Source organism: Macadamia integrifolia, unplaced genomic scaffold (genome assembly GCF_013358625.1).
Source record: "Macadamia integrifolia cultivar HAES 741 unplaced genomic scaffold, SCU_Mint_v3 scaffold1350, whole genome shotgun sequence".
Lineage (NCBI taxonomy): Eukaryota > Viridiplantae > Streptophyta > Magnoliopsida > Proteales > Proteaceae > Macadamia > Macadamia integrifolia.
This window is the reverse complement of record NW_024868173.1, coordinates 16,329-41,505: the sequence shown is the minus strand read 5'-3', so window position 1 is coordinate 41,505 and position 25,177 is coordinate 16,329. Positions and strand designations below refer to the sequence as shown.

At 37.4% G+C, this 25,177-nt stretch overlaps 3 protein-coding genes across 6 annotated transcripts; all 3 read left to right on the top strand.

The window, feature by feature from the left end:
* The first annotated feature begins 116 nt into the window (after positions 1–116).
* LOC122063542 lies at positions 117–5,452 on the top strand. 2 transcript variants are annotated; one of them, XM_042627241.1, is made up of 4 exons: positions 117–1,126; positions 1,608–2,144; positions 2,277–2,331; positions 2,481–2,639. In XM_042627241.1, exons 1-3 carry the CDS (start codon positions 215–217, stop codon positions 2,319–2,321), a joined length of 1,494 nt encoding a protein of 497 aa, XP_042483175.1. In that variant the 5' UTR covers positions 117–214; the 3' UTR covers positions 2,322–2,331; positions 2,481–2,639. The 2 variants fall into 2 exon arrangements, with proteins under 2 accessions (XP_042483175.1, XP_042483174.1); XM_042627240.1 differs by lacking the exon at positions 2,277–2,331 and adding an exon at positions 4,613–5,452 and having other exon boundaries at positions 121–1,126; positions 2,481–2,690.
* An 8,511-nt stretch (positions 5,453–13,963) lies between these two features.
* Positions 13,964–16,488, top strand: LOC122063543. 3 transcript variants are annotated; one of them, XM_042627243.1, is made up of 4 exons: positions 13,972–14,183; positions 14,325–15,365; positions 15,453–15,992; positions 16,076–16,488. In XM_042627243.1, exons 2-4 carry the CDS (start codon positions 14,595–14,597, stop codon positions 16,187–16,189), a joined length of 1,425 nt encoding a protein of 474 aa, XP_042483177.1. In that variant the 5' UTR covers positions 13,972–14,183; positions 14,325–14,594; the 3' UTR covers positions 16,190–16,488. The 3 variants fall into 3 exon arrangements, with proteins under 3 accessions (XP_042483178.1, XP_042483177.1, XP_042483176.1); XM_042627244.1 differs by having other exon boundaries at positions 13,964–15,365; positions 16,082–16,488; XM_042627242.1 differs by having other exon boundaries at positions 13,972–15,365.
* Positions 16,489–21,177: 4,689 nt separating this feature from the next.
* On the top strand, positions 21,178–24,589 carry LOC122063548 (putative receptor-like protein kinase At4g00960). Its single transcript, XM_042627249.1, has 7 exons — positions 21,178–22,417; positions 22,502–22,618; positions 22,690–22,892; positions 22,997–23,207; positions 23,406–23,643; positions 23,786–23,933; positions 24,017–24,589. The coding sequence occupies exons 1-7, from the start codon at positions 21,652–21,654 to the stop codon at positions 24,320–24,322; spliced, it is 1,989 nt and encodes a 662-aa protein (XP_042483183.1). The 5' UTR covers positions 21,178–21,651; the 3' UTR covers positions 24,323–24,589.
* Positions 24,590–25,177: the final 588 nt, after the last annotated feature.

The following is a 25,177-nucleotide window of genomic DNA, read 5'->3' as shown; positions in this document are numbered from 1 at the left end:
GGGGTGGGGAATGAATTCATTTTCAAGAATGCGAATGCAAATATTAAACACAATTTTCCATCTTAAAATCAAGAATGTATTCCAGACAGAGGTGTTCCAAATGACTCCAAACTACCAAACACAGCCTTAGGTCATTAAGTTCATTGTTCTTAGTTGAGATCCATGTTGCTTGGGAATTGGGACCTTTCCTTGGATTTGAGAATGTTGCCTTAATATGCCTTCTTCCATTTTCATCAATTACCTTATGCGAGCAATCAGCTCGGTCTGCACTTCATTTACACACAGCAGTCACCGCCGGTCACTCTCTCCTCGCCGGAAAGGGAGGAGGAAAATGCCGATCGATTTCAAAACCCTAACCTCACCTCGCTTCAAAACCTTTCTCTTACTCCTCTCCTCTCTCTGTATCTTCTACCTTCTCGTCGATTATCGTAACCGTATTTGTATGCCCCCCGTTCTCATACGAGACACTCCACAGCATCCATCGTCATCTCAGTCGCCTACTTCGATCAACCACCTCGTCTTCGGCATCGCTTCATCCTCGAATTCATGGCAGAAGCGTCAAGAGTACGTTCGCCTCTGGTGGAAACCCCAATCCATGCGTGGTTTCGTATTTCTCGACCGTATCCCACAGAAAGCTGATAATGCCAGTTCGGATTTGAATTCGAAGTTGGATTCTAATTCCCTTCCTATCTTGCTTGTCTCTGGAGACACTTCTCGATTTCCTTACACTTTCAAAAGTGGTCTTCGGTCGGCGATCCGCGTGGCACGTATCGTGTCGGAGATTGTTAACCAAAACCTGTCGGATGTGCGGTGGTTCGTGTTTGGGGACGACGATACGGTGTTCTTTGCTGATAATTTGGGGAAGACGTTGTCCAAGTATGATCATAATCGGTGGTTTTATGTTGGGAGTAATTCGGAGAGCTTCGAGCAGAACTCCAAGAATTCGTTCGATATGGCATTTGGTGGTGGAGGTTTCGCGATTAGCTATCCGCTCGCTAAGGTTTTGGCGAGGGTTTTGGATTCGTGTCTGGTGAGGTACTCCCATCTCTATGGGAGTGATGCTAGGGTTTTCTCTTGCTTGGTGGAGCTTGGCGTAGTTTTAACGCATGAACCTGGCTTTCATCAGGTAAGACTTTTGTGATTTGTGCTTCTTTACCCTATTACGGAAAAATATTACTTAATTTTGAAGAAACAATGATGACTACGCTTGATACGTTGGGAGCAAAATTTTTCTGGATTAAAGCCCTGATGGTCCTGCTGAAGAGTGGGTAGGATAACTTTTTGGAGCATCAATTGATCAGAACGCTTTCACAATATCGACCTTCTAATTGAAGATGCTGATTTTAACTATGTACTCCTGATAGATCTTATTGGATTTGGATTCTGATAATTTGGCTTCCAGTCCACCTTTAACTAAACTTTTGATCACCTTGATCCTCCTCTCTCCCACCAAGGCATGCCCATTGCTAACCCTACATTTTCATTAGTAATCTTTGAGCTGGTATTGTTGTGTTTTCTTTGCAGCGGCTGAGTCATTGTGTCGGTTTCTAACTTTTGTATTTGGGCAATTAATAAGTAAAGCTGATTTTTTTTTCCGCTTTTCTCAGATTGATATTCGGGGAGACTTGTTTGGATTCCTTTCTGCTCACCCATTGACACCTTTGCTATCTCTGCATCATTTGGATGCTGTTAAATCTATCTTCCCAAATATGAACCAGATGCAGGCTTTAGAGCACCTTTTCAAAGCTGTAAAAGTTGATCCTACCAGGATTTTGCAGCAAACAGTCTGCTATGACCGTTCAAATTCCCGGACTGTCTCGGTTTCCTGGGGTTATGCTGTTCAAGCGTTTGAAGGAAACCACTATCTCCCAGATCTCATTTCATTGCAGAGGACATTTATGCCCTGGCAGAGAGGCCGGAATAGTATAAATTCAACTCACTTTATGTTTAATATGAGGGATTTTGCCAAAGATCCATGTAAACGGCCTTCAATTTTCTTCTTTGAAAGTGTTCTCTCTGGTAGTCATGGGATTCAGAGCAACTACAAGAGACATATTTTTGGAAATTGCATGGATGTGAGCGCATCGAAAGATCTGGAACAGATAAGGGTACAATCGCAGAACCTGGATCTTGATATTGGAGAGGTATGCCATACAAAGTCCAAAATAAAACCTCATTCTGAAATTCCTATAAGCATTTCTTACTTTATTTGTTAAATTGTTCTGCATTTTATCTGTCAAAAAATAAAGTGTTGTGAACTTCTTTACCATTTATAGAATATAACTTTCTTACTTCTTTGCTCGTGGAAAGCTAAAGCATGACATGGGGGAGGTACCCGAACAAACTTTGATCGTTTTTTGTTCTGAAATTCCCAAAAGCATTACTTATTTTCTGTTGATTTTTATTCTTATGAACTTCTGTTTATCTTTTTTTTTTGGTAGATAATCTGTATATCTAACATTTTCCTTTTGTGGAATCAGTTGCGGGCCCCAAGACGACATTGCTGTGATATTTTACCTTCTTCTTTTGACAAAGTAATGGATATTGGCATTAGACAATGTATGGATGGAGAATTAATCTCCATGAATTCATAGCTTGTCCTTTGGCTGCTGCATGCTCGGAAAGTTTTTCCTTCCAAATGAGATTTGCTAGCTGCGTTAATTTGTTGTGTGAGTTCAACATACAAAATGGTAAGGTAGCTTCATAAAATCAACAGGTTTTTTTTTTTATGTTATTTTATTTATTTATAATATATAACAGAAACTTTATTGTAACCAGAAAATAAGGAGTACAGGGCATATATAGTATACAACAAGAACACCGACACCAATAACAAGGAGAAGCCTACAACCCCCCCCCCCCCCTTCCCCTTCCCCTTCCCCTTCCCCTTCCCCTTCCCCCAATTAAGTGATGGGTGAATGACCCATATACAACATATCTCATTTAATACCCACCCTAGCCAAGTTATCCGCTATAGAATTAGCAGATCTCAACCTTCAAGAGCAGAAGCCCTGCGAGAGTAAAAATTTCTATCCTTTCCAATGAGAGAAAGATAGCCCCAGGGACCTCCTCATCTAGTCTGCATCCATTTAATCACCAAGAGTCCCATTCTATCAACATAGTTGTCCTCAGAGCAATCCCTAGATCTGTAATGATCGCTTTACCTCACCGGTGATTGAATCTGCACACAATTAGGCCCTGAAAAGGCCAATAAGATAATTAAAGACTCCACCGATGACAGGTGGGCCAGGGTCACTTCTGTCAGTTCTGTGTTAAGCTTGATAAGATAGACTTCGTGCAGAGGTTACCATAGATGTCAAGGACGCCTTGACAACTATGCAAGTTACATATGAATCCAATTGCATGCACCAGGGTTCTGAGAGTCATTTAGTTGTTCGTGAAGTCTTGAGAGCACAAACCAGTTGGTCATACACTGCACCAGGTTTTGGTTAGTTAAGAAGGTTACGCATGTAGGTTTCTCAAATTAAGTTGTTTTCTGCAGCTAACTGTGTGTGAAGTTTTCCATACATTTCTGGTCCAGATACACCAGTCTTTACAAGTGCATCAGCTAGTGCTTTTGGTGATCTTTTAATCATGTGAACTAGATTTCTGGCCCAGCTACATTTTTTTTTACTTTTGACATGATGCATTCTCTTGGGTGGTTGATATACATTGTTGTTACCCTTAAGCTCGAGCTTTTGGGATATATATTTTTAACATGGTATTAGATCAGGGAGGTTGAGTTTTCGATCCCTAGAAAGTGCAATGGGTACCTTGACACTTTCTTCCCCTGGTGTCACATAGTGGTAATTCCACGTGAATGCGTGTCACATGCAGGGCCGTGTGCATACAGACCTGCACGTGCCTGGGGTGTTGACATACATTGTTGTTGCCCTTAATTGTTTGAGCTTTTGGGATAAGAGATTTGAACATGTTTGTAGTTGTTTGGTTCTTGCCAAAAACCAATAGGGGAGAGTAGTCCTTTATGTCTGTCAAGCTTCGAATACTGAAAATCTGTTACCTAGATTTTTTTTTTGGGGGGTGGGGTGTAAATTGTTGCAGAACAATCTCCGTAAGCTTCCCTGATGCCATAGGGTCCTTGTTTCTCTATAGATCAGCCTTTGGAAACTGGAATTGAGCATGATGGTTTGATAGCTACCACAAGGGATTGGAATGATCTACCTGAAGACAAGTCGTCCTTGTCCCCACACTAAGTCATCTGAAGGCTGAAACAGTGGTAACCCAGTGGGCCACCCAAACGGTAATCGAGTCAGAAATTCCGTTGGTAGGATGGATGCTGTATGGGAAAGCACTTTTGTTCCTCTCCTAAAAACAGAGGAAAAATGGGAAACAGAAAAGAACTTGGCCCTATTTCCAAAAGGAGACAGGAGTCAATACCACATAGAGCCCAATATATCTTGCTGGTTGTGAAGAAATGTGGATTAGTTAGTAACATGTAACATGTTTGTGCCTAGCAGTATAGCACATTGGATGCAAAATTGAATTTATATCGAAAAACCAAAAGTTTAATGGATTTCTGTGATTTTTTTCTTCTTACCTCCTTTCCCCCCTTGACTCTCCATAATGATTCTGATTATGTTTCACCTTTCAGGTTGACATGTAGCACACTTGATCTGGATGGTCGGCTCGAAAATCAGTCTTGTAAAATGAAATCTTAGCTCATATGTTAATTGTGAGCATATGGTGAGCCTTCTGTTTTTGGAAATGCAGATGCTTTGAATGGCAATTTAGAGTAGGAACCTCCTTGATTAGGCCATTTAGGCTGCGTTTGGTAGTCATCCAGAAAAACGTTTCTGGCGTTTTTCTGTTCTAGGGGGGGGAAAAAAAAAACACAGAATAAAGCATTTGGTATCAATTTGGTTATTTTTTTTTTTTGGAACAAAAAGGGGGGGGGGGAAACGCTAGAAACATAAAATGATGGAATGACAAAACCTTGTTCTGTCATTTCCATTTCGTTCCAAGTACAAAAAAAAAGTGAAAACTAGGGTAGTCGTTCCTAAAGTAAATTCACCAAACACCATTTTTTTGTTTTAAGATGGCATTTTGGCACAGAAACTGAAAATTCTTTTTTTTTTTTTTTTGACATGAAACATCTTTTTTAGAACTGAATGTCTACCAAACTCAGCCAAGCTTATCCTTGTATGATTTGTAAGCTTATCCTTCTAAGTTGGTATTGTAGTTTTGGATGAGATGAAAGGTTTTATTAAAGGGGATATAATCAAAGGTGAGAATAAGAAAATTTTTGTAATCCTGGAGGTTTGGCATTTCCTTGTTTGTTTGTCAAGTTGAAGGGCTGTAAAACATTCCTTATGGAGTTGAATTCTTTAGTCAAAGGGATACCATCAAAGAGAATATCGGAGAATGGAGCTCTTGTCCATTTCCCTACTTTGGAGAACTTTATCTTAATACAGGTTTCATGAGTTTTTGTCAAGATTGTTCTTCACCATTGCTTTCCCTTATGAAGATTGAGTTGATCCTAGAACATTTTGCTTGAGTGTCATTAGAAGCTCTGACTTGTGTGGAGAACATTTGTGATATGTATTTGAAAGGTAGTTGGAGTATTGGAAAAACTGGTGAAGTTAAGGGCAGTACAGTTAGGTAAAGGCTGGAAGCAAGGATTTAGGTGAAAACATCCTTTGCCACGGGTACGGTGAGCATCCGATGGCCGAAACGATATCAGGGCATGTGTTGATATTGTTTCGGCCGTCTGATGCTCGTTGCACCGCCACACCCACAGCAGACAATCATAGCTTAGGATTTAGGAGACATTGATACCGATCTAGATCGGATCAGTGGGTATCGAACTATTTTACCCCTGATTTTTATAAAAAGTACTATTTTTCCTATTTTACCCCTGAAACGATCCGAATGATCGATCTGGATTGGTCTTAGTCAATACCAATCCGATACGGTGATCCCAGACCGTTACTTGAAGCATGGCTGGAAGTAATTGAATCGGTAATGGGTTTGGCCTCTGGTGATTTTGATTCCTATCTAGTCATGCCAAGCAGGAATTGGCTTGAACCCTAGAAAAGTACATTGGATTGGCTGACTTGGATAGGCAAGGAGAAGCCTTGCAACTGTAGAGAATACTGACTTTTTTTTTCAGTCCGACCAGGGTTCCAAAAATTGGTGAATCAGATTGGGAATAGGCCGGGATCCATCCAGAGTTTTGCCGTTCTGAATCGAAGTATTCACTCATCTGAATCATAATCGTAAAACCCAATCAGCAACACAAGGCTTCTATGGATTCCAATTGCGATTCAACCATTATAGGCCGGAGTTAACTTGAACCCTAGAAATTAAGTACAAATTGGAAAATTCCATTTCATCTAAAACGATCCCAATTGAATATTCAATTCCAATTCCTCAAATTCAAACCATGCAACCTGTGCGATCTTAGTTAATTGGGGGAGTTTGGAATGAGAGCTAGTATTTACTGCATTTGATATGCATTTTTGACTCACCAGGAAAAAAATATATATATCATACTGCACTTGTTTTTTTATGGTTTTATTAAGCAAATTAATTTAGAACATATAGATTGGGATTAGCCTGCGTTTGGTAGTCAAAAAAAAAAAAAAATGTTTTTTGACGTTTTCATTCTTATGAGAAAAAAAAAAAAAAAAGGAATAAAACGTTTCTGTCAACTTGGTGTTTTTTGGATTTTTGGAACGAAAAGGGAAAGAAAGAAAGAAAAAAAATAATAATAGAAACGCAAAATGATGGAACGACAAAACTTTGTTCCGTCATTTTGGTTTCGTTTCAAATACAAAAAAAAGTGAATAATTAGGATGATCATTCCATAAACATGTTTACCAAACACTATTTTTTTTTTGTTGGTTTTAAAACGATATTTTGATACAGAAACTGAAAATTTTGTTTTGACACGAAACGTCGTTTCTGGAATTAAATGACTACCAAACACAACCTTAAAGTTTTTTCTTTTTTTATTTTTTAAATTGTTTATTATACCGAAACGACTAAAGCTTTTCAGCAAAAGGAAGAAACCGTTTTTCAGCAAAAGATGAAATCATTAGTAGGGTTGAAACAAAAATGTGTTAGAAAAAAAAAAGGGGGCTGAAATTTCTTGAGGCCACAGTGAAGTGATGCCAGAAGCATACAATTAGGGGGATGGGGGAGATATATGGGGAGAGAAGGGTGGTCATATCTTGACTTTGTTCACCGCACGGTGAAGGAAAACTCTGTCTAAAGAACAAAGTTAGACATTAAAAATAATAATAATAATAATAATAGATAAATAAAAGAATAGCACTCCAAGGCTATGAGTTGGTATGAGTGAGAAAAACTATCCTGAAAAATAACACAAGACTTGTCCATCTTGATACATTATGAGTAGGGTCAGTAACACCTGTGCAAATTAAAAATTTTGAATCCGTAAAGGGAATGCAAGGTTGGGATAGCCTTGTTACTATGTTCAATGAGACGGAATATGTGAGATTCACCTATCGCCAAAAACAGAAGAAGCATTCTTAGAATATCTTGAAAGATTAATAATGCATTCCAAATAATCATAGCAAACAAATCTTCGGTTCACTGTGTAAAGGGCCTGATGTACTGGAATTGTTGGATTGTAGGATAAATAAGGGTCACAGTCGTCATGAGGTATTAAACTCAATGAAGGAGACAGTATTGGCAAGTCTATTAAACTCAGAATCGGGATCCAAATCCCATCTAATCCATTCCATGGTTTAAGAGACTAGAATTGATCTCAGGATCAACCTTGGCCGATCGGGTTTGCCTGATAATTCTCTATCCCATATGATTCCTTAAACCATGATCCATTCTGATTCCAGCTCATCCAGAATCGGTCTAAATTTGGCTTCAACCTCAAAAACCCAACATAGATTGGCCGCTTCGAATCATAGTTTAAGAACTCGGAATCAGGGTTGGGATCGGGGGCATTGACTCAGTTCTTAAAATAATAAAAAAGTCAAAAAATTAATTTAAAAGTTTTAAAAATTTTAAAAATTTAAAAATTTAAAAAAATTTAAAAATTTTAAAAAATTTTAAAAATCTGAAAAATTAGAAAAATCAAAATGAGGAGAGTGATGGAGAAAATTGAGAAGAATTATAATGAAGTTTAGTCAGGTTTGGAAAGGAAGGTTGCACCATCATTGCATGAAATATTTGAGGAATGGATTAGGTAAGCAAGTGAAGAATGAAGAAAACCCAATTGGAAATGAGAAATTGTAGAAGAATATATGGGAGTTCGTGAAGGAGTACCTAATTTGAAAGGAGAGATTAGAGAAAAAAAAATTACCAAAAAAAAAAAAAAAAAAGATTATAGAAAAAATATTAATTGAAGATATCTTCCTTCGGAGGTTATTTAGTAATGAGAGAAAATGGAGAAACACTTAAAATAGGAGATAATGTAAGAATAGAGTGCAATGAATGAGAACCATTTAACTTTCACCAAGAGCATAGTTGTCACGGAATCAAATCGATCCAAGGCGGTGGAGGGGTGGCTAATTGATTTGGTGATGAATTGCCCGTTTTGGCGTTGCCATGGCTGTCAAATCGCCCGCGTGTTATTTTTTATTTTTTCTATTTTCTAATATTTAATACGCTACTTTTTTATTTTTCCTATTTTTTAAAGTTTTTATAGCATGCTACAAGCCTAGAATATATACCCTATAACATATAAAACAAACATTAAGTAACATCAAATCATCAAAAAATCAACATAGCCATATCATGTCATAAAAAATCAACATAAATTATTGACTTATACAGTTGTACATCAATTCATCACTCATCAAGTCATAAAAAATCAACATGCACATCACACAAAAGTAAAAAGTAAAAGGCTAACCTGTGACTGAAGCTTGAAAACAATGATTGGAAGTGAGTGAGCAACCTGAACAAAGTAAAAGGTATATATGTCAATATATTATATATGAATCAGAGATATATATTTGAAAACTTAAGAATAGATCAAATGATAAGATAAGTGGCTAACCTGTTAAGCTATTAATGACTTACTGACGCAATGAAACTTGATAGCAAATGAACTCAACATAAAATAAAAAAAGAAAACTTAACTAATCATCCAAGTTCAAAGTTCAAGTTTAAAGTTTAAAGACAATACATAAAATTCAAACACTCAAACAGTCAAACACAAATAACTTAATCATCATAATCATCCAACAAATCAGCAGCAGATGATAGATTCCTTTGTTGTCCACTAGAAGCATTTGCATTTTCACCAAAGTTATCTATGACATCCAAGTCATCATTCACATCATCCTCTTCTTCCAAATCTTTTTCTCCATCTAATTCTGATGACTCCCCAATAGTCCTCCCTCTACGATGGCGTGTGTAGCACAAATTTCCTCTAGAGGTTGATGATTGAGCTCTCCTGGGTCGATTGGACCCCTCCATTGTTGCCCCCATTGCTATACTAGCAACGTCCCATGTGAGATCAGCATCGGGATAGACTACATCATCCACTTACTCGTCAATCATCCACTCACTACTCCAATCCAGTTCGTCAAGCACAAGTGGATCATAATTTCTATTATCAAGACGCCTTTGTTGAAACTTTTCTTCTAGGCGGCGATTGTATTGAACATAGATTAAATCATTCAAACGTTGATGTTCCAGCCTATTCCTCTTCTTGGTATGAATCTGAATTCATAAACAATAGAGAACAACAAACAAAGTTATAGTTCCAAAAATAAAAAGTCTAAAATATGAAATAGGTGTAATACCCAGCTACTTACAAACTCAAATGTGCTCCAGTTGCGCTCGCAACCAAAAGAGGAGTAACAAAGCCCTAGAATACGTCTTGCAATCTTTGAAAGCTCACCAGCATGACCTCCAAATGAACCCCACCAAGTAACTATAAAAAATAAATATATATAAAAATAGCTAAATCAATATTTAATATATCACACAAACAAAACAACTAAACAATGCACTCTACTTACTAGGACTCATGGTTGCCCGTGATCTAATCGCCATATCCGAGGCAAAACCACATCGAGAATATCTATACAAAGTGGCTTGAGTATTTATCTTGTCTTGTAAATCTGGTTCATGTATCATTCTTTCAATGACTTCATTAAATGCAAGCTGTAGAGAAGATATAATTTGGTAGCCACCATCATCACATTCCTTATAAGAAAAAAATTTGCCAGGATTAAGAAATAGTGTTGCTCCATACAAAGGACGCCCCATTTGAATCTCCCAATGCCTGTTAACAATATCCAACACTTTCCTGTATTGCCTTTCTCTATCCCCAAAGTTTTATTTTATCTTCTTTTTTGCCTCATCCATGGAAAATTGAACCTCAGGCATAGAAGGCCTCTCATCACCATCCACAATCCTCAAGATAGTAAGAAGTGGCTTTGAAGCTCTAAGATAATTTTTCACACCATTCCAAAATGCTACAACAAACACCGTCTCAACCATTTTCTTTTTAGCCTCGGTCTTTGCCAAATTAGAACTAGTCCATTCTTCAGAAATAAACAAATGTCTTAAGTTATCTTTATGTTTTAATAAGCTTTGAAGTGTTAGAAATGCAGTTGCAAATCTAGTAGCTGCTGTCCTCACCAGATCCCTCCCATTTGTTCTAGCTCTCATTGCATCAAGAATGCGTGTGTGCTTGTAGATGAAGTTGGTTACTTTTTTTTGCCTTACTTATCACATTCCTATTAGATTTCAAGAATCCTATTTCCTCCAACATCAGGTCAATGCAATGCGCTGCATAGGGAGTCCAATATAGCTTTGTCCTCTTCTGCATTAGCATTGTACTTGCTAATTTATAAGCCTTATTTGACACAACTTGCACAACATATTCTTTACCAATTTCTTGAACTTTGTTATCAATCAATTCAAACAACTTCTCTATAGTTTGAGATATACTAGATGCATCAATAGATTCCATAAAATAAGTCCCCTCTGGACAGTTAACGAGGAAATTAATTAAATGTCTTCCTCTTTTATCCGTCCACCCATCAGTCATTAGAGTGCACCCATACTGCTTCCAATACTTTTCATATTTATTCTTCATCTCTGCAATTCTATCATTTGCTGCATTTAACAATGGCACTCTCACTTCATGATAACTTGGGGGCTTATATCCTAACTCGTACTATGCAATAGATTCCACCATCACCTCAAACCTCCTTGACTTAAGAGCATTGAATGGAATACCACACTGATAAACCCAATCAACAATGTGATTATCAACTCTCTTTTTTTATTCCGCTGATCTAAACTGGTTCTCTATAGTAGTCTGAGTACTACCTTTAAGATGCCTCTCAGCAACCACTTGCTCAGGAGTCCGTCTAAAATGAGCATCCATGGGGCCCCTTATTTGTAGTTGAATGACTACTTTCTTTTTCTTAGCAGCTGTCCCAGAGCTAGGAATAAGTCTAGAGGTTGTAGAAGAAGAAGTCCTACCAGACTGTCTTTGACCTTCAACTTCTATATCAACATCCACATCAGCACTAGCACCAACACCAGCATTAACATCAACATCAACATCATCATCATCCAAAATGTCTTGTATCATTTTCTTCTTATTGTGCATAAGAGTTGCATTCATCTCTGTAGCAATCGCTACAGTTGTCTTGGTACACTTAACAACATCTCCATATCCACCCACCAAATGTTGCTTTAATCTTTTAATTTCACACTTGAGGTTTTTTCCACAAAGAGTGCATTTAACAATTTTCTTGTCTGAAAGGTCAGGCCAATACCCATACTTCCACCCAGGGTCATTTGATTTGACCTTCCTGGTTGGGTCTTTGGATGGGTCATATGCAGCCGTGCTTATATTATCACCCCCACTACTACCACCAACAGTACCATCCATTATGAACTCCTATAGTCCTATTATCTTACAAGTTACAAAACAGAGTAACAAAGTATGTTAAGTGTTAACCAATAACATTAACATGATAAAAAAAAAAAAAAACAATCAAACACTTACAAATCCAACTTAATCATTTCACTTAACACAACCAAGACCATTGTCAAGTTCTTATATTTTTTTTTTCCAGCAATCTAAAATATATGATTTTCCACCTTCAGATTAAGCTCTAGATAGTAGATAACTAGATATACAACTAAAGAGGAAAACATATTATAAACATCGAAAAGGCTAAAACAACAAAGAACAAAAAAAAGGACATGAATCCATCTAAACCCATATGATAATTCATGCATTTCTTTCAATCCACCAAAAAACAAATAATAGAAGGTATTGAAACTGAAAAAATCAAAGAGAAACTCAAAGAACCAGAGGGCAGAGGTTGCAGAGAATAACCAACCGAAGCAGAGGATAGAAGGCAAGCTGCATAAAAGAAAAGAACTGGAGCAGAAAAAAAGATCAGAAGAAGGAGGAGAAAGATCGAAGTTACTCGCAGGTGGGGCCCTTACCTGGTTGTCGCTCTTGCTGTTAGAGGAGAAGATGTCATAGAAGATGTCGTAGGCGATGTGGTATTGTGGTTGTTGTCGTTATTGCTGTCGGAGAAGGAGAAGACGTCGCTGTTGCTGCCGGAGAAGGAGAAGGAGAAGATGTCGCTGTTGCTGCCAGAGAAGGAGAAGGAGAAGACATCGCTGTTGCTGCCGGAGAAGGAGAAGAGAAGACGTCGTTGTTGCTACTGGAGAAGGAGAAGACGTCGCTCTTGCTGCCGGAGAAGGAGAAGAAGAAGAAGTTGCAGGTGGTGGCTGTTGGCTTCGAGGATTTTGGTCGCTCTTGCTGCTGGAGAAGGAGAAGAAGAAGAAGTTGCAGGCGGTGGCTATTGGATTCGAGGGTTTTGGTCTCTTTGGGCGTCGGGTGTTTTAATTTTACGCTGCCATATAATAAACAAAATATTGTTAGTAAAAAAAAAAAAAAAACACGTAAAGTCGACCGCCTAGGGAATAAATCATGCCATGGCGTCCATGGTGTCGCCATGTCGACGCCTAGCATCCAATGGCAACCGCCAACTGTGAGAGACGCAAATCGTAGGATTGCCATGACCTATTTTTTCTGCCAAGACGCCAAATCGCTACCTAGGCGACGCCTAGGCAACACCATGACAACTATGACCAAGAGCGCTACCTCTTTGGTTAAAAAATTAGTATTAAATATCTACAATGTTTACACCATATTGATGTTGTCCATTACCCCTATTACTAGTGGCAGTTTTACAAGCTAGATTAAAAATATAAAGTCCATAGCTAGATGACTTTCCGCTTTTTTTGTGGTGAAACGTTATGGTACTTGATAATTCTTTGATCTTATGGAAGGTTGCGAAATGTAGGAGTAGCCATGCTTCCTTAGTAGGATGTGGAATAAGATGAAGTAAATCCCAGTTTGAGATCCAAACTTTATTTGTATTCCATTCTGTAGTGGTAGCCGTCATCAATCCTGCTAGAACACTTTTCGCTTCCACCGCTTCCATATGCCCATCCTGAAGTTGAGTTCAAAAGATTAGTTGCACCAGTACAAACCAAATTGGGTATGTCAGAAAAGGGATAGAAAATCTTTTTCTCAAGGTGGCAGAATCATCTGTATCGAGTATGATATTAGTATTTAGCCTTCTTAGATAGGCCAAAAAAACAACCACTCCATTGTTAGCATTGTATGTAAACTTATCATCTTACCAAAAAAAAAAAAGTATGTAAACTTACCATTGAATCTTAAACTTACTATATATATGTTAATCACTTCAAAGTTTAAAATTTTAATACTAAAGCCAAACCATTTATTAAATGATTTTAATTTTAAATTCAAAACCGAATCATTTATTAACTAATTTCATGATTACGATGTAAACAATTTGATTTCATTTCAAATGGTTTTTATTTCAAATTCACATTCTCTCACACCCCATGGATGGTGTGAGATGTGTTGGGATGATTAACCGTTTCCACATGGGAGACGAATCACATAAAAATCTTTTGTGGTGAGACAGGGAGGATCAACAGATGGAGTATATGCCGGGGACACTGCCACTCACAACTCACCCCTGAGTCGTGACTCATGACTCCTGACTCCTGACTCCTGAGTCCTGACTCCTGAGTACTGCCAACTTTCTTCTTAGAAAGCCCACGAGGAGGGAGCCTTTTTCTGGCAGGAAAGCACAAACACAGCACACCAATCTTAATTGCAACAGGGGCAGCCAAAATGGTCTAGAAGTCAGGTAAAATGCCATTTAAGGTTTGTTTCAGCTTTTCTCCATTTAAGCTGTAGTAGATTGGCTAAAGAAGACCATGTTCTGTTTCATGGACCTTCCCCAGTCCCCACTTGGCTGAAATTGAGGGGTTGAAATCTTTTGTTACAGATCCATTTCCATGGTTCCACTTTGCTCAATCCACAAGTTAAGCAGGTAGTCAACGAAGGACTCGTAGGCGTTACGGGGTTTCTACTTTCTTTATCGATTGGAGAGTCTGGGAGAATCCGCCGTGAGTGCAGGTTGATCCGCCATTTCAGGCTTCTAGCTCCTCTTCTTCTTCTGGGTTGCTCTGGAAAGCCCTTGTGAACAGTTTCTTCCTTCGCGTTCTTGTTCAGTTCTGATTAGCACTTTAGTATTTGGGTAGTTGGGTTTTCTCCAATGAAATCAAAAATGTCGTTTTGGCCTCAAAACTCCAAAGCCACATTTCCTTCTCACCGCTTAAAGCTTCTCCTTTTGGTCTCCTGTTCTCTCTCTGTATTCTTCTTCGTTGCCTCCCTTTCTATCCTCGGTAATACTTTTACTACATCACCTCCCATCTCAACGCCAACCTCTCTCGACCATTTCGTCTTCGGCATTTCTTCATCTGCCAAATCCTGGCCTCAACGCAAAGACTACGTACGCCTCTGGTGGAAACCAAATCAAATGCGAGGCTGTGTATTCCTTGACGCAATTCCTTCAGAGAAAGCTGATTCTAATGACGAGCTTCTTCCTCCTATATGCATCTCTGAGGATACTTCTCGATTCCGTTACACCTGCAAGTATGGGTATCGATCAGCAATCCGTGGGGCTCGGGCTGTGTTGGAGACTGTTGCCCTCAATCACTCCAATGTCCGATGGTTCGTCTTCGGGGACGACGATACAGTGTTTGTTGCTGATAATTTGGTGAAGACATTGTCTAAGTACGACCATAATCAGTGGTTTTATATTGGGAGCAGTTCTGAGAGCTTCGAGCAGAGTTACGAGAATTTGTTTGGTATGGCATTTGGTGGTGGAGGTTTTGCGATTAGCTATCCTCTTGCAAGAATTTTAGCAAACACTATGGATTCATGTTTGGTTAGGTACCCACATCTGTATGGAAGTGATGGTAGGATTTTCTCTTGCTTGACTGAGCTTGGAGTTGGATTAACCCATGAACCAGGGTTTCATCAGGTACTGATTCATTTTATGATTTTACAAAATCTGATTTGTTTTGAAGTTGGAGATGAGGTTGATGAGTTTTTTTTTTTTTCTTTCAAGGTTGACATAAGAGGGGATCCCTTTGGATTGCTAGCAGCTCATCCATTAACACCGTTGGTATCTCTCCACCACTTTGATGCCCTAGATCCAATCTTCCCCAACATGACTCGTCTCCAAGCTATACAACACTTGTTTGAGGCCATAAAGTTCGATCCTGAAAGAGTTCTGCAGAGAACTGTTTGCTATGATCGTTGGTATTCATGGACCATTTCTATCTCATGGGGATATGCTGTTCAGGTAATTGAAACCCATAGGCATCTTCCTGACCTTCTTCCTGTGGAGAGGACATTTAAGCCATGGAAGAAAAAACCGACAATGTACTCTACCCTGTATAAGTTTACCACCAGGGAGGTTCCCATTGATCCATGTAACAGACCCACCATTTTCTTTCTGGAAACCATCTCTCTTGATGGAAAGAGGGTAAAGAGTAGTTATAGGAGAGTGATTTCTGAAGAATGCTTAAAGAGGAAGGCTCCATGGATGTTGAGACTGGAACATATAAATGTGTTTTCACAAAAGATGGATCTTGAAATCAGACAGGTACGTATTGGCATTTTGAGTCAATGTGATGCAATTGTTGTTTTTAGTGTCGCAGATATAATATGAAACTTTGTTGTATTCAGTTGCAGGCTCCAAGACGCCATTGTTGTGATATCTTGAATTCTTCCAATCGCACTGTGATGAACATAGGCATCAGAGAATGTGGAGAGCAAGAACAAATAATTATGCATCCATAGAATTGCCTCAGAATTAGCAACTTCCCTTGAAGGTTGAATTGAATACATTGAGGGAAGCTGATCAACATGAACTTAATTAACCTTTACATTTCAAAAGATGGATTCAGACTGGAGAGATCGATGGTCTTTGGAGATTTTTGACAAGCCCAGTTTCTGTAAAAATGTGGTCTTTGAGGCATTGAACCAGAGGGCTTCGCTTAGGATACAAGTCTGCTCTGTCCTAGACATTAAATTAATTCAAACATGGGCTTGCCCTAAATGTCATCAATTGTCAATTATGAAGCATTATAATTTACAAATTGCTTGTTTATGATTCTCCAAGAAAATACAACTTCCACCTCTTCTCCCTCGTTATTTTTTAAATCTAAAATTATCTTCCATTTCCAAAATGGAAAATGAAGAATATTACAAGTAAGATTGTTATGAAATGATAGGATTGGATTTCGTTTGGTTGCAAGGGGAATTGAAGAAAAGTAAAGTGAGATTTTCATACTTAAAAAAGAAATAATTGCAATCATTACCTGATGTGACCATATCATTAACATCAAATCATTCTATGTTTTGTTATTAAATTTCATTTTACTTTACATTCAAAACCCTTTGTTATAATATTAAAATACAAATTACATGTAAAACATATCATTACTAAATATGGTTAAAAATATTAAGTAATTTATACGATTATATGGGATCAGATCACATGGAGTAATGATTATAAAAGTTTCTTTTTCAAGTATTAAAATTTCACTTTTCTTCCCCTTAAATATCTCTTGCAACCAAATATTGCCAAAGGAAAAAGACTGAATTAGAGAGATGAACCGTGGAGACAATGCCGTTAATCCTATTATTGCTTTCTAGTCCCTTCCACAATAACACGCAAAAATGGTATGTATAAGATCAACAAGAACAAAAAAGAGAAAAATACACATACATTAGAGGCAAGAGATTTACGAGGTTCGACAAAATTGCCTGCATCCACTGAATGAGATCTACCATCCATTAAAAATCAAGAGAAGATATCACCTCTGATTACAATAGATAACACTGGAAAAAGGTTAGTAGGGCCTTAGGGATATGGTGCTTCTCTTATTCATGACTTTTTTTTTTTTTACCAATATATTCATGAGTTAAATTTCAGCTGGGATAAATTCCAACACATGAGAAAATTAGTGTAAAATTTAGGTGTAAAGGCAAAAAAATTTGACATTTAAAAATAAAATGGCTAAAGCCTAGTACTTGGTGGGCCATACAGATCAGCCTGTTTGCTTTCATAATATGGAAATGCGCTTTCTATAGTCCTAGTAAAGTTATTAATCTATTTGAGTTGGTAGATGATCATCCATTAAATTTTGAGTTGGTAGAAGATCATCCATTAAATTTGGAACTGAGATTTGTGAGCTTCCAGCCTTACACAAGCCATGAGGTGTGAGCTGTTACAAACGTAGTACTAGGAATGACCTTTACTCTCAAGCAAAAATACTTGAACTGAAAGATGTAGTCATAATGGTTATTGCTATAGGGTTAGTCCTATAATTACAATTCATTCAAGTTTTCAATTGAAGGAGAAAATTTTTGGGTTATCCGATGGGAAAAAAAAAAAAATTCAAGTCATTAAAGGTGATTTGACACTATGATTGGATTAATTTCTAGATTAATATCATTATTAATTCATGCCATTATTTATGGAGGACTGAAAGACCTTTTGTAGTTCGATTGAAAAATGGATTAAGAGATTCTCTCTTCACCATGAGTAAAAGAAAACTTGTTACTTAAAATTGAAAATTGAAATCAGAGGGAAAGATTACTCTATTACAGATCTTGTTATTTGACTTACTGTATATTTTATATTTATTTAATTTATTTAGATTTATGAATGTTGAGTTGATAGGTTAGCTTTGGGAAATAGGCTTGTGGATAGTAGTGACATCTTCAGGTTCTTCATCTATACCCCTCTTTTTGTATTCTCTTTAGGAAAGTCACCATTCTTTGAATATTCTTCAATTTGAATTCACTCTCTTAAGGACTCTTTCTCATAATCCTATTTCCTTCATTTGACCCCGATACAATTTTTTTTTTGGTAGAAAACCCCTAAGATACTTTTGTTTTTTTGGTAAACAACCACTAAGATACATTGATGTAATAAAAAAAAAAGGCATTAGCCACTTTCTTCTACCATGCTACATCATTCCATAAAAAATGTCTACTACACATAATTTCTGTTAGCTGCACATACCATAGCAGTTTGGTTTCAGGCTGGCTATGGGTTAAACAAAACTAAATTGTTATGTAGAAATTCAGTTTTGATTCTGTTTGGTTTGGTCTTTATTGGTTGGTGTAACGGGTTTTTTATTACCCATTATTATTGGTTCGATTTTGATTTTTTAAACAATTCACTAGTCCCTTGCCAAATATGTATTTCACATTTTTTTCTTTCTTTAATAGTGAGTCAATATATAAGTTTACCGTAGGGGTAAAATCGATAATATAAATTAATAAAGCTCATTATAGAAGTGATAATTTACAAGTTCTTCATATAGCTCTTGACCATTTTCTTTTTCTAAGTAGGATGTTAAAGTTAAAAAAAAAGAAAAAAAGAAAGAAAGAAAGAAGAAAGTAAGGATACTTTTCCTTGAATTTGACAGAATATCTTTTATATAAGATATCTATTAGAGTAGTCAATTTATGATTGCCATCACATTTTGGGAATTCAAGTTCAAACAAAAAAAAAAAAAAGAAAAAGAAAGAGAAAAGGGGAGTGTGCCCAGCGCATGAGGCTCCCCGTCACTATGGGGTCTGGGGAGAATCATATGCACTCAACCTCACCCTCTACTTTGCAAAGAGGTTGTTTCATGGAATTCACCTTCAAACTCAAATTCAAAATTAGATATTCAAAGTATAGTTCATATTCTAAGAAACTACGCATATTAGTTTAATTTTTATTTCAAAGTAGTAGAATAAAGTTTCTTTCACTAAAGGCTCTATCATGTGAAGGGCTTCCTTGGTTGCATGACAATTGGATAGCAAGCGTTTCTTTTATGTTGGTATATCTTAAATTTAATGGTCTATCCCAATTGTTGACTCCTTAAATGTGTTGGGATTTTCTTTTGTATTTTCAGATTTTTTTTTTTAAGCATGTCACAATATCAACTTACTTATAAACACATTCTTTGTCACATTTTAAAATATATTGAGCAGAAACTTTACAAATGACTGAAGGATGACATGGCTGCAGAGTTTGAGATCTAACTGAATTGCCATATGGTAAATTTAGATACTATTGGTGTGGTAATAGATGCTCGAAACCTGCTCTTGAGAAGATAATTTAAGGATAATTAGAATTATACTTTGGTTGTTATTCACAATTGAAATGCATTCTAGGTCAACACTGCATTCTCAGAAATCATACCAAACAAAATATTAATTTCAAAAAGTCCACTATGCGATTCCAAACGGTTGAGGTTGAGAAATTTGTAATGTACAATAGTAGTCCCAAATGTTTAAGATGATGGATGAAAGACTAATGGTGCATTTTGGGTTGATTCCTTGAAATACATTATTGACATAGAATTTATAGTTGCATACCAATTACCAAATGAAGTAAGATGTGTAAGTAATTTAGTTCTTATTAGAAGCTTGAAAAACTTTAAAATTTTGGCGGTCAAATAGTTACTTTTGAAAAGGTGGAATTTTTGTTTGTTTGGTTCTGAAAGGAAATGTAAGAGAGAATGACACCATGATGGTTCATGAAAAGGAAACTTAAGAAAATTGTGACGTGACATGTGGCATGTGACATGTGACACACTTTGACTTTGGCTATCCATTGAATCTTTGAATTTTCTTTATCTTTTGTTGAAAGTTTTCTATCACCTAAGGTGTAAATAAGGTGTAAAGACAATTTTTTTTTAACCATGGTGATTTGACATTGTAATTTTTTTTTTTTTCTTTAACGATCAGTATTCAAGTCTTTGGTTTGATTAGTCCTGCGGGCTCATACTGATTCTATAATCGCATAGATCGAATTATACTGAGATTAAATGAGAATCATTCAACTTTCATTGAAAACAGTGAAGAGCACTAAACACCTCTGTGTGAGTGTCCCAAGGTATGCCTAATGGGAGTCGAACTTAGGACGTCCGAATTTACGATTCATATCAAGTTCGTTGCTCACCAACTGCACTACCCCCTAGGGTTATTTGATGTTATGATTAGACTCAGAAAAATAAATTTAATCATTAACTCCCGCCATCTTATGTTGAAGGGGAATACATTTTGTCAGTTTAATCAGAAGGTTAGATCATGTAATTAAAATATTCAATTTTTACTCTATTCTCCTCTTATTCTTCCCTCAATAGAACTGTCTCAATCAAATGCCTTATCTTCAAAATGTACAAGATATGCATATACATGACATCACATAATTAAGAAAGTCTTAGCAAAACAAATGACTTGGTCGACAATTTTATGGAATTTATGTACCACAATCATTAAAAATTAAATTTCAATTAAAAATGAAAAACATTTAAAATTATTATATTATATTTATATAGGTTTTATCCATCAGTAAATAATATTATTTATCAGAGTCAATAATTCAATTCTACATTTCTCTTGCTACATGCATGTTTCCCGTGATTCCTAGACCTCTCAAGGGTTACGAGTATGGATTGTGGGCTGAAATTGATCCCATCGATTCCAATTGAATCCGGATCAGCTTTGAATTAGTTGAAACCCTAGAAATTGAATAAAGAAGAAGAAGTAAAGGTTTTATAGAACTTGTAAAATAAAAAATGACAGAAAATGAAAATCAAACATAACTTACAACCGATTACAAAACAAATTGTAAAAATCAACTCGAATACGGATTAGTTGTTGCTGATTCCGGTTTGATTCAAATCAGATTTCAATTCGATTGAAATCACCCAATCCAATTGCTTTTTTTATTTCTTTTTTGATGAACCAATCCAATTGCTATTCCTCAACTCTTGAGAGCAATTCTTGACAAATCAACAGAAAAAAGACCAAGTCCAACTGTTATAACTGTCAAATCTTTATCCTCTCAATTCTTCAATTCCATATCCTCTGCAGTAATTGCATTGGTGCACTGAGTATTGGATGACTGAGAACACCCGGGCACACACCGAAGGTGCTCTCTGCCGTCTAGAAACTCACTACACCAGTTCAGTGCAGTGCAGTGCAGTTCATCATTTTTATACCAATTCTTCTGACTTTGTAGGACACACAAGGGAAAAACAGAGAAGATACCAGCAGCTTGTAGCTTCAGAAAGAAGCCAAAAACATTGGCTGCTGATGATGCCCCATCTCTGTTTTATATTCTCTTTGGAGTTTCAAGTTTATTCATTCTACTTATAATAGGCCATGGACTAGATCAGAATCATTCCCAAGGAACCCATAAGAAGTGACCAAAGAAGTTCCAGCCTTACAATTGGTCTCTCTCTTAGACCATGTCTCTTCATAGTTTCAGGGTTGCCAAAGATGCACCTTCAGTTCGGTTCTTACTGCTTCCGTGCCTACTAATGATTACCTTTAATGGCTTCTGCTCAGCAGATCCTCTTCTTTTCTATTGCCCAAATCCAGCCGAATATGAATCCAACAGCACATTTGGTTCTAACCTTAAGATCCTTCTCGCAAGTCTTTCTTCAAACAGCTCTCTTGCAGGGGGTTTCTGTAACACTTCAGTGGGCAGTGACACGAACCAAGTCCATGGGCTTGCGCTATGTAGAGGCAATGTAACCCTCGAGGTTTGCCAGAATTGTATGAAGAATGCAAGTAGGGACATTCTTTCTGTGTGCCCGCAGAAGGAAGAGGCGACTATCTGGTATGAAGATTGCCAATTGCGATATTCGTACCAGAAGTTCTTTTCTGTAATGGTATATGCTGGAAAGTATCCTAACTGGAATGATCATCAACCAAACGTCTCGAACCCAGATCAGTTCTCCCCGATTCTGAGTAATTTGCTAACCCAACTTACTAGCCAGGTTTCCTCTAATTCTTCTGATCGTTTGTTTGCCTCTAGAGAAGCTAGAGTCCCAGGAAAAGGCAAGATACTTGTTGGCCAGGCTCAGTGTACTGGCGATATATCTTCTGGTGACTGTGAAAATTGCCTTCGAAATGCCATGGGAGACCTTGAAGGATGTTGCTCTATGCGTGTAGGAGGAATGGTTCTTGATACAAGTTGTGATTTAATGTTTCAACTTTCAACTGTAAAGGGTAAATACTTAGAATTAGATATCTAAATGCCTGTTTACTTCAAGAAATAGCCCTTATTCATGTTTTATCTTTTCTGTTTTTCAGTATCTGAAGGAAGGAGCAGAAGTCACATTATAATTATTACTAGCATTGCAGTAACTGTAGTACTAGTTCTTGCTGGGTCATGTGCCTACTGCTTCCGCAGAAGGAAGGGAAGACGAGGTAAGTTGTTTACACTGCAGAAGAGGATCATTCCAAAATATCTGCAATTAAAGTTCACATCTTTCTTGCAGATGAGGAAAAAAGCGAAAACACACTATTTATTAACATGCAAGAGACGAATAGGAAACAAATCTCTGACCGAACTGTTCCACAACGGAATCAGATCGATTCATCAGAGTTGCCCTTGATTGATTTTGATACTATAAAAGTTGCCACAGACAACTTCTCAGATACCAACAAGATTGGACGTGGTGGGTTTGGAACTGTTTACAAGGTACAGAAAACCCTCCATTCGGATATTGGATTGGTTAATTTCTTGTGGTTCCTTAAGCCTTAATATTTATTCTAACAAACAAGCGGTTTTGAGGAAACTCCCAGGGCACATTACAAGATGGAAAGGAAGTAGCTGTGAAAAGGCTTTCAAGGAGGTCATGGCAAGGTTTAGAGGAGTTCAAGAATGAAGTTGTACTAATTGCAAAGCTTCAACACCGGAACCTCGTGAGGCTCATAGGTTGTGCTGTAGAAGGAGAGGAAAAGCTGCTCATCTATGACTTCATGCCCAACATCAGCCTTGATGTTTTTGTCTTTGGTAATTTCTTCCTTTCCCTTCCATCTTTTTTTTTTTTTTTCTAAAGATTTCTAGTTATTTTCCTGTAGAAATTATTTGCCATGTTATGTTTGCTTATGCACTTTCCTCACCCCCACCCCCACACCCACAACCACAAAAGGAAAATCCTATATCTGAATATGACCTGCTGCATGCTACTTCCATTGCTCTATGATTTAGATCCCAACAAGCGCTTGCAACTCGATTGCAGAACACGACTTAACATTATCGATGGAATTGCCCGTGGACTTCTTTATCTCCACGAGGACTCACGACTCAAGATCATTCACAGAGATCTGAAACCTAGTAATGTTCTGTTGGATGAAGAGATGACTGCAAAGATTTCAGACTTTGGCATGGCAAGGATCTTTGTCGAAGATCAAAACACCGCTAATACTAAACGAGTTGTGGGGACCTAGTAAGTCTTATCCTTTTTACTCTGAACCATTCACTTAAGTTTGGTTTTTCAATTCAGTACAAGAAAATGGGAGAGAATCATATGCTTTAGCAGGCTCATCTCCTAATTAATAACTCGTTTCAATAATTTCCATCTCAAACAGTGGATATATGTCTCCAGAATATGCAATGGAAGGGATATTTTCAGTCAAGTCTGATGTTTTCAGCTTTGGTGTAATCTTGCTTGAGATAGTAAGTGGCAAGAGAAACAACAGCTTCCTTAAGGAGCATGGCCAAACCCTCTTGGCATATGTAAGACTTTTAGTTAATTATTTTTTATTTAAAACTACAGAATTGGAAGTGAAATTTTATAAGCTGTTAGATGTTAATTACAGGTATGGAGACTATGGGATGAAGGCAAAGCCTTGGATTCTGTAGACCCATCGTTGATCAGCTCATGCTCAAGAACAGAGGAAGTATTAAGATGCATCCATATTGGGCTTTTGTGTGTTCAAAGAGAAGCAGATGATAGACCCACCATGTCTGATGTCATTGTTATGCTAGAAAGTGATCCTAGAGATCTTCCTCAGCCTACAGAACCTGCATTTGCTATGGGAAGAGTTGTGGTCCAAACTGATCAATCTTCCACAGTCATTTGTTCTGTAAATGCAGCTACTGTTTCTAATGTCACACCTCGGTGAGAGTCAGGGTGGACTGATCTCTGGCTCTACTTACCAACAGTGGAGGTTTGCAATATTGATGCCAAGAATCTTTGTCTTCTTAGCTAAACAAATAATTTCACTAAGCATTTGGATGTAATAGAAAAGAGAAGGTTTTAGGGTTAAAGTGCCATAGATCCTATGCATTGCCCATATATGATTGCGTTAGCAATCTTCTGTATTCGATTTTGATTACAAGCTTCAGATGTTCCAGTCCAACTATAAAGAAACAGAGAAGATGTTAGTTTGTACAGTTCAAGATCTGTCACCAGAGTAAAATTTTCAGTCCATTTCTTGCTCTGAATTTGGAGCTGTTTGTTCAGAACTAAGAATCTAAATTTTCAGTGTTGCAAGATATGTTCATTTGGCAAAAAACATCTTCATCTAATCCTCTCAGACACAAGACGAATGAGTGGCCCTGTCTCCCACGTTCAAGTGAAAGGGGAAGCATCCAAATCCTAGAATGATTTTCTGAATTGGTACACTGGCTCTTGCACTATCAAAACAAGCTTGAAGCTGTGAAATTCAATGCTGCAAGCGAATTGCTTGCTGTGACCATGAGTTTTTACGGACCAAACCAGTCTCATGGGGTAGGGATGCTCTTAATCTGTCTCAAGCACATAAGCTTCTTCCTGACCTTGTAAAATGGAGATTTAACGGCAGAAATCCAAAATCTAAGGTGAATCATAAGTGACTAGCTGTCTAGCTTGAGTGTACAACAATAGCCAACAGAAGCTTAAAAAGAATTTCAGATTTTGGATCTACAAGGCCATTACTGGAAAAATGATTCAAATTTTCCTCCATGAAAACTCGAGAACAATAAGTCAATAACAGCAG

Excerpts from the sequence above, each read along its gene's own strand:
- LOC122063548 (XM_042627249.1), top strand. The coding sequence starts at position 21,652 with ATGTCTCTTCATAGTTTCAGGGTTGCCAAAGATGCACCTTCAGTTCGG. Across the intron at positions 22,418-22,501 it reads TCAACTTTCAACTGTAAAGG|TATCTGAAGGAAGGAGCAGA; the intron begins GTAAATACTTAG and ends TCTGTTTTTCAG. Across the intron at positions 23,644-23,785 it reads AAACGAGTTGTGGGGACCTA|TGGATATATGTCTCCAGAAT; the intron begins GTAAGTCTTATC and ends CATCTCAAACAG.
- LOC122063543 (XM_042627243.1), top strand. The coding sequence starts at position 14,595 with ATGAAATCAAAAATGTCGTTTTGGCCTCAAAACTCCAAAGCCACATTT. Across the intron at positions 15,366-15,452 it reads ATGAACCAGGGTTTCATCAG|GTTGACATAAGAGGGGATCC; the intron begins GTACTGATTCAT and ends TTTTCTTTCAAG. Across the intron at positions 15,993-16,075 it reads TGGATCTTGAAATCAGACAG|TTGCAGGCTCCAAGACGCCA; the intron begins GTACGTATTGGC and ends TGTTGTATTCAG.
- LOC122063542 (XM_042627240.1), top strand. The coding sequence starts at position 215 with ATGCCTTCTTCCATTTTCATCAATTACCTTATGCGAGCAATCAGCTCG. Across the intron at positions 1,127-1,607 it reads ATGAACCTGGCTTTCATCAG|ATTGATATTCGGGGAGACTT; the intron begins GTAAGACTTTTG and ends CGCTTTTCTCAG. Across the intron at positions 2,145-2,480 it reads TGGATCTTGATATTGGAGAG|TTGCGGGCCCCAAGACGACA; the intron begins GTATGCCATACA and ends TTGTGGAATCAG.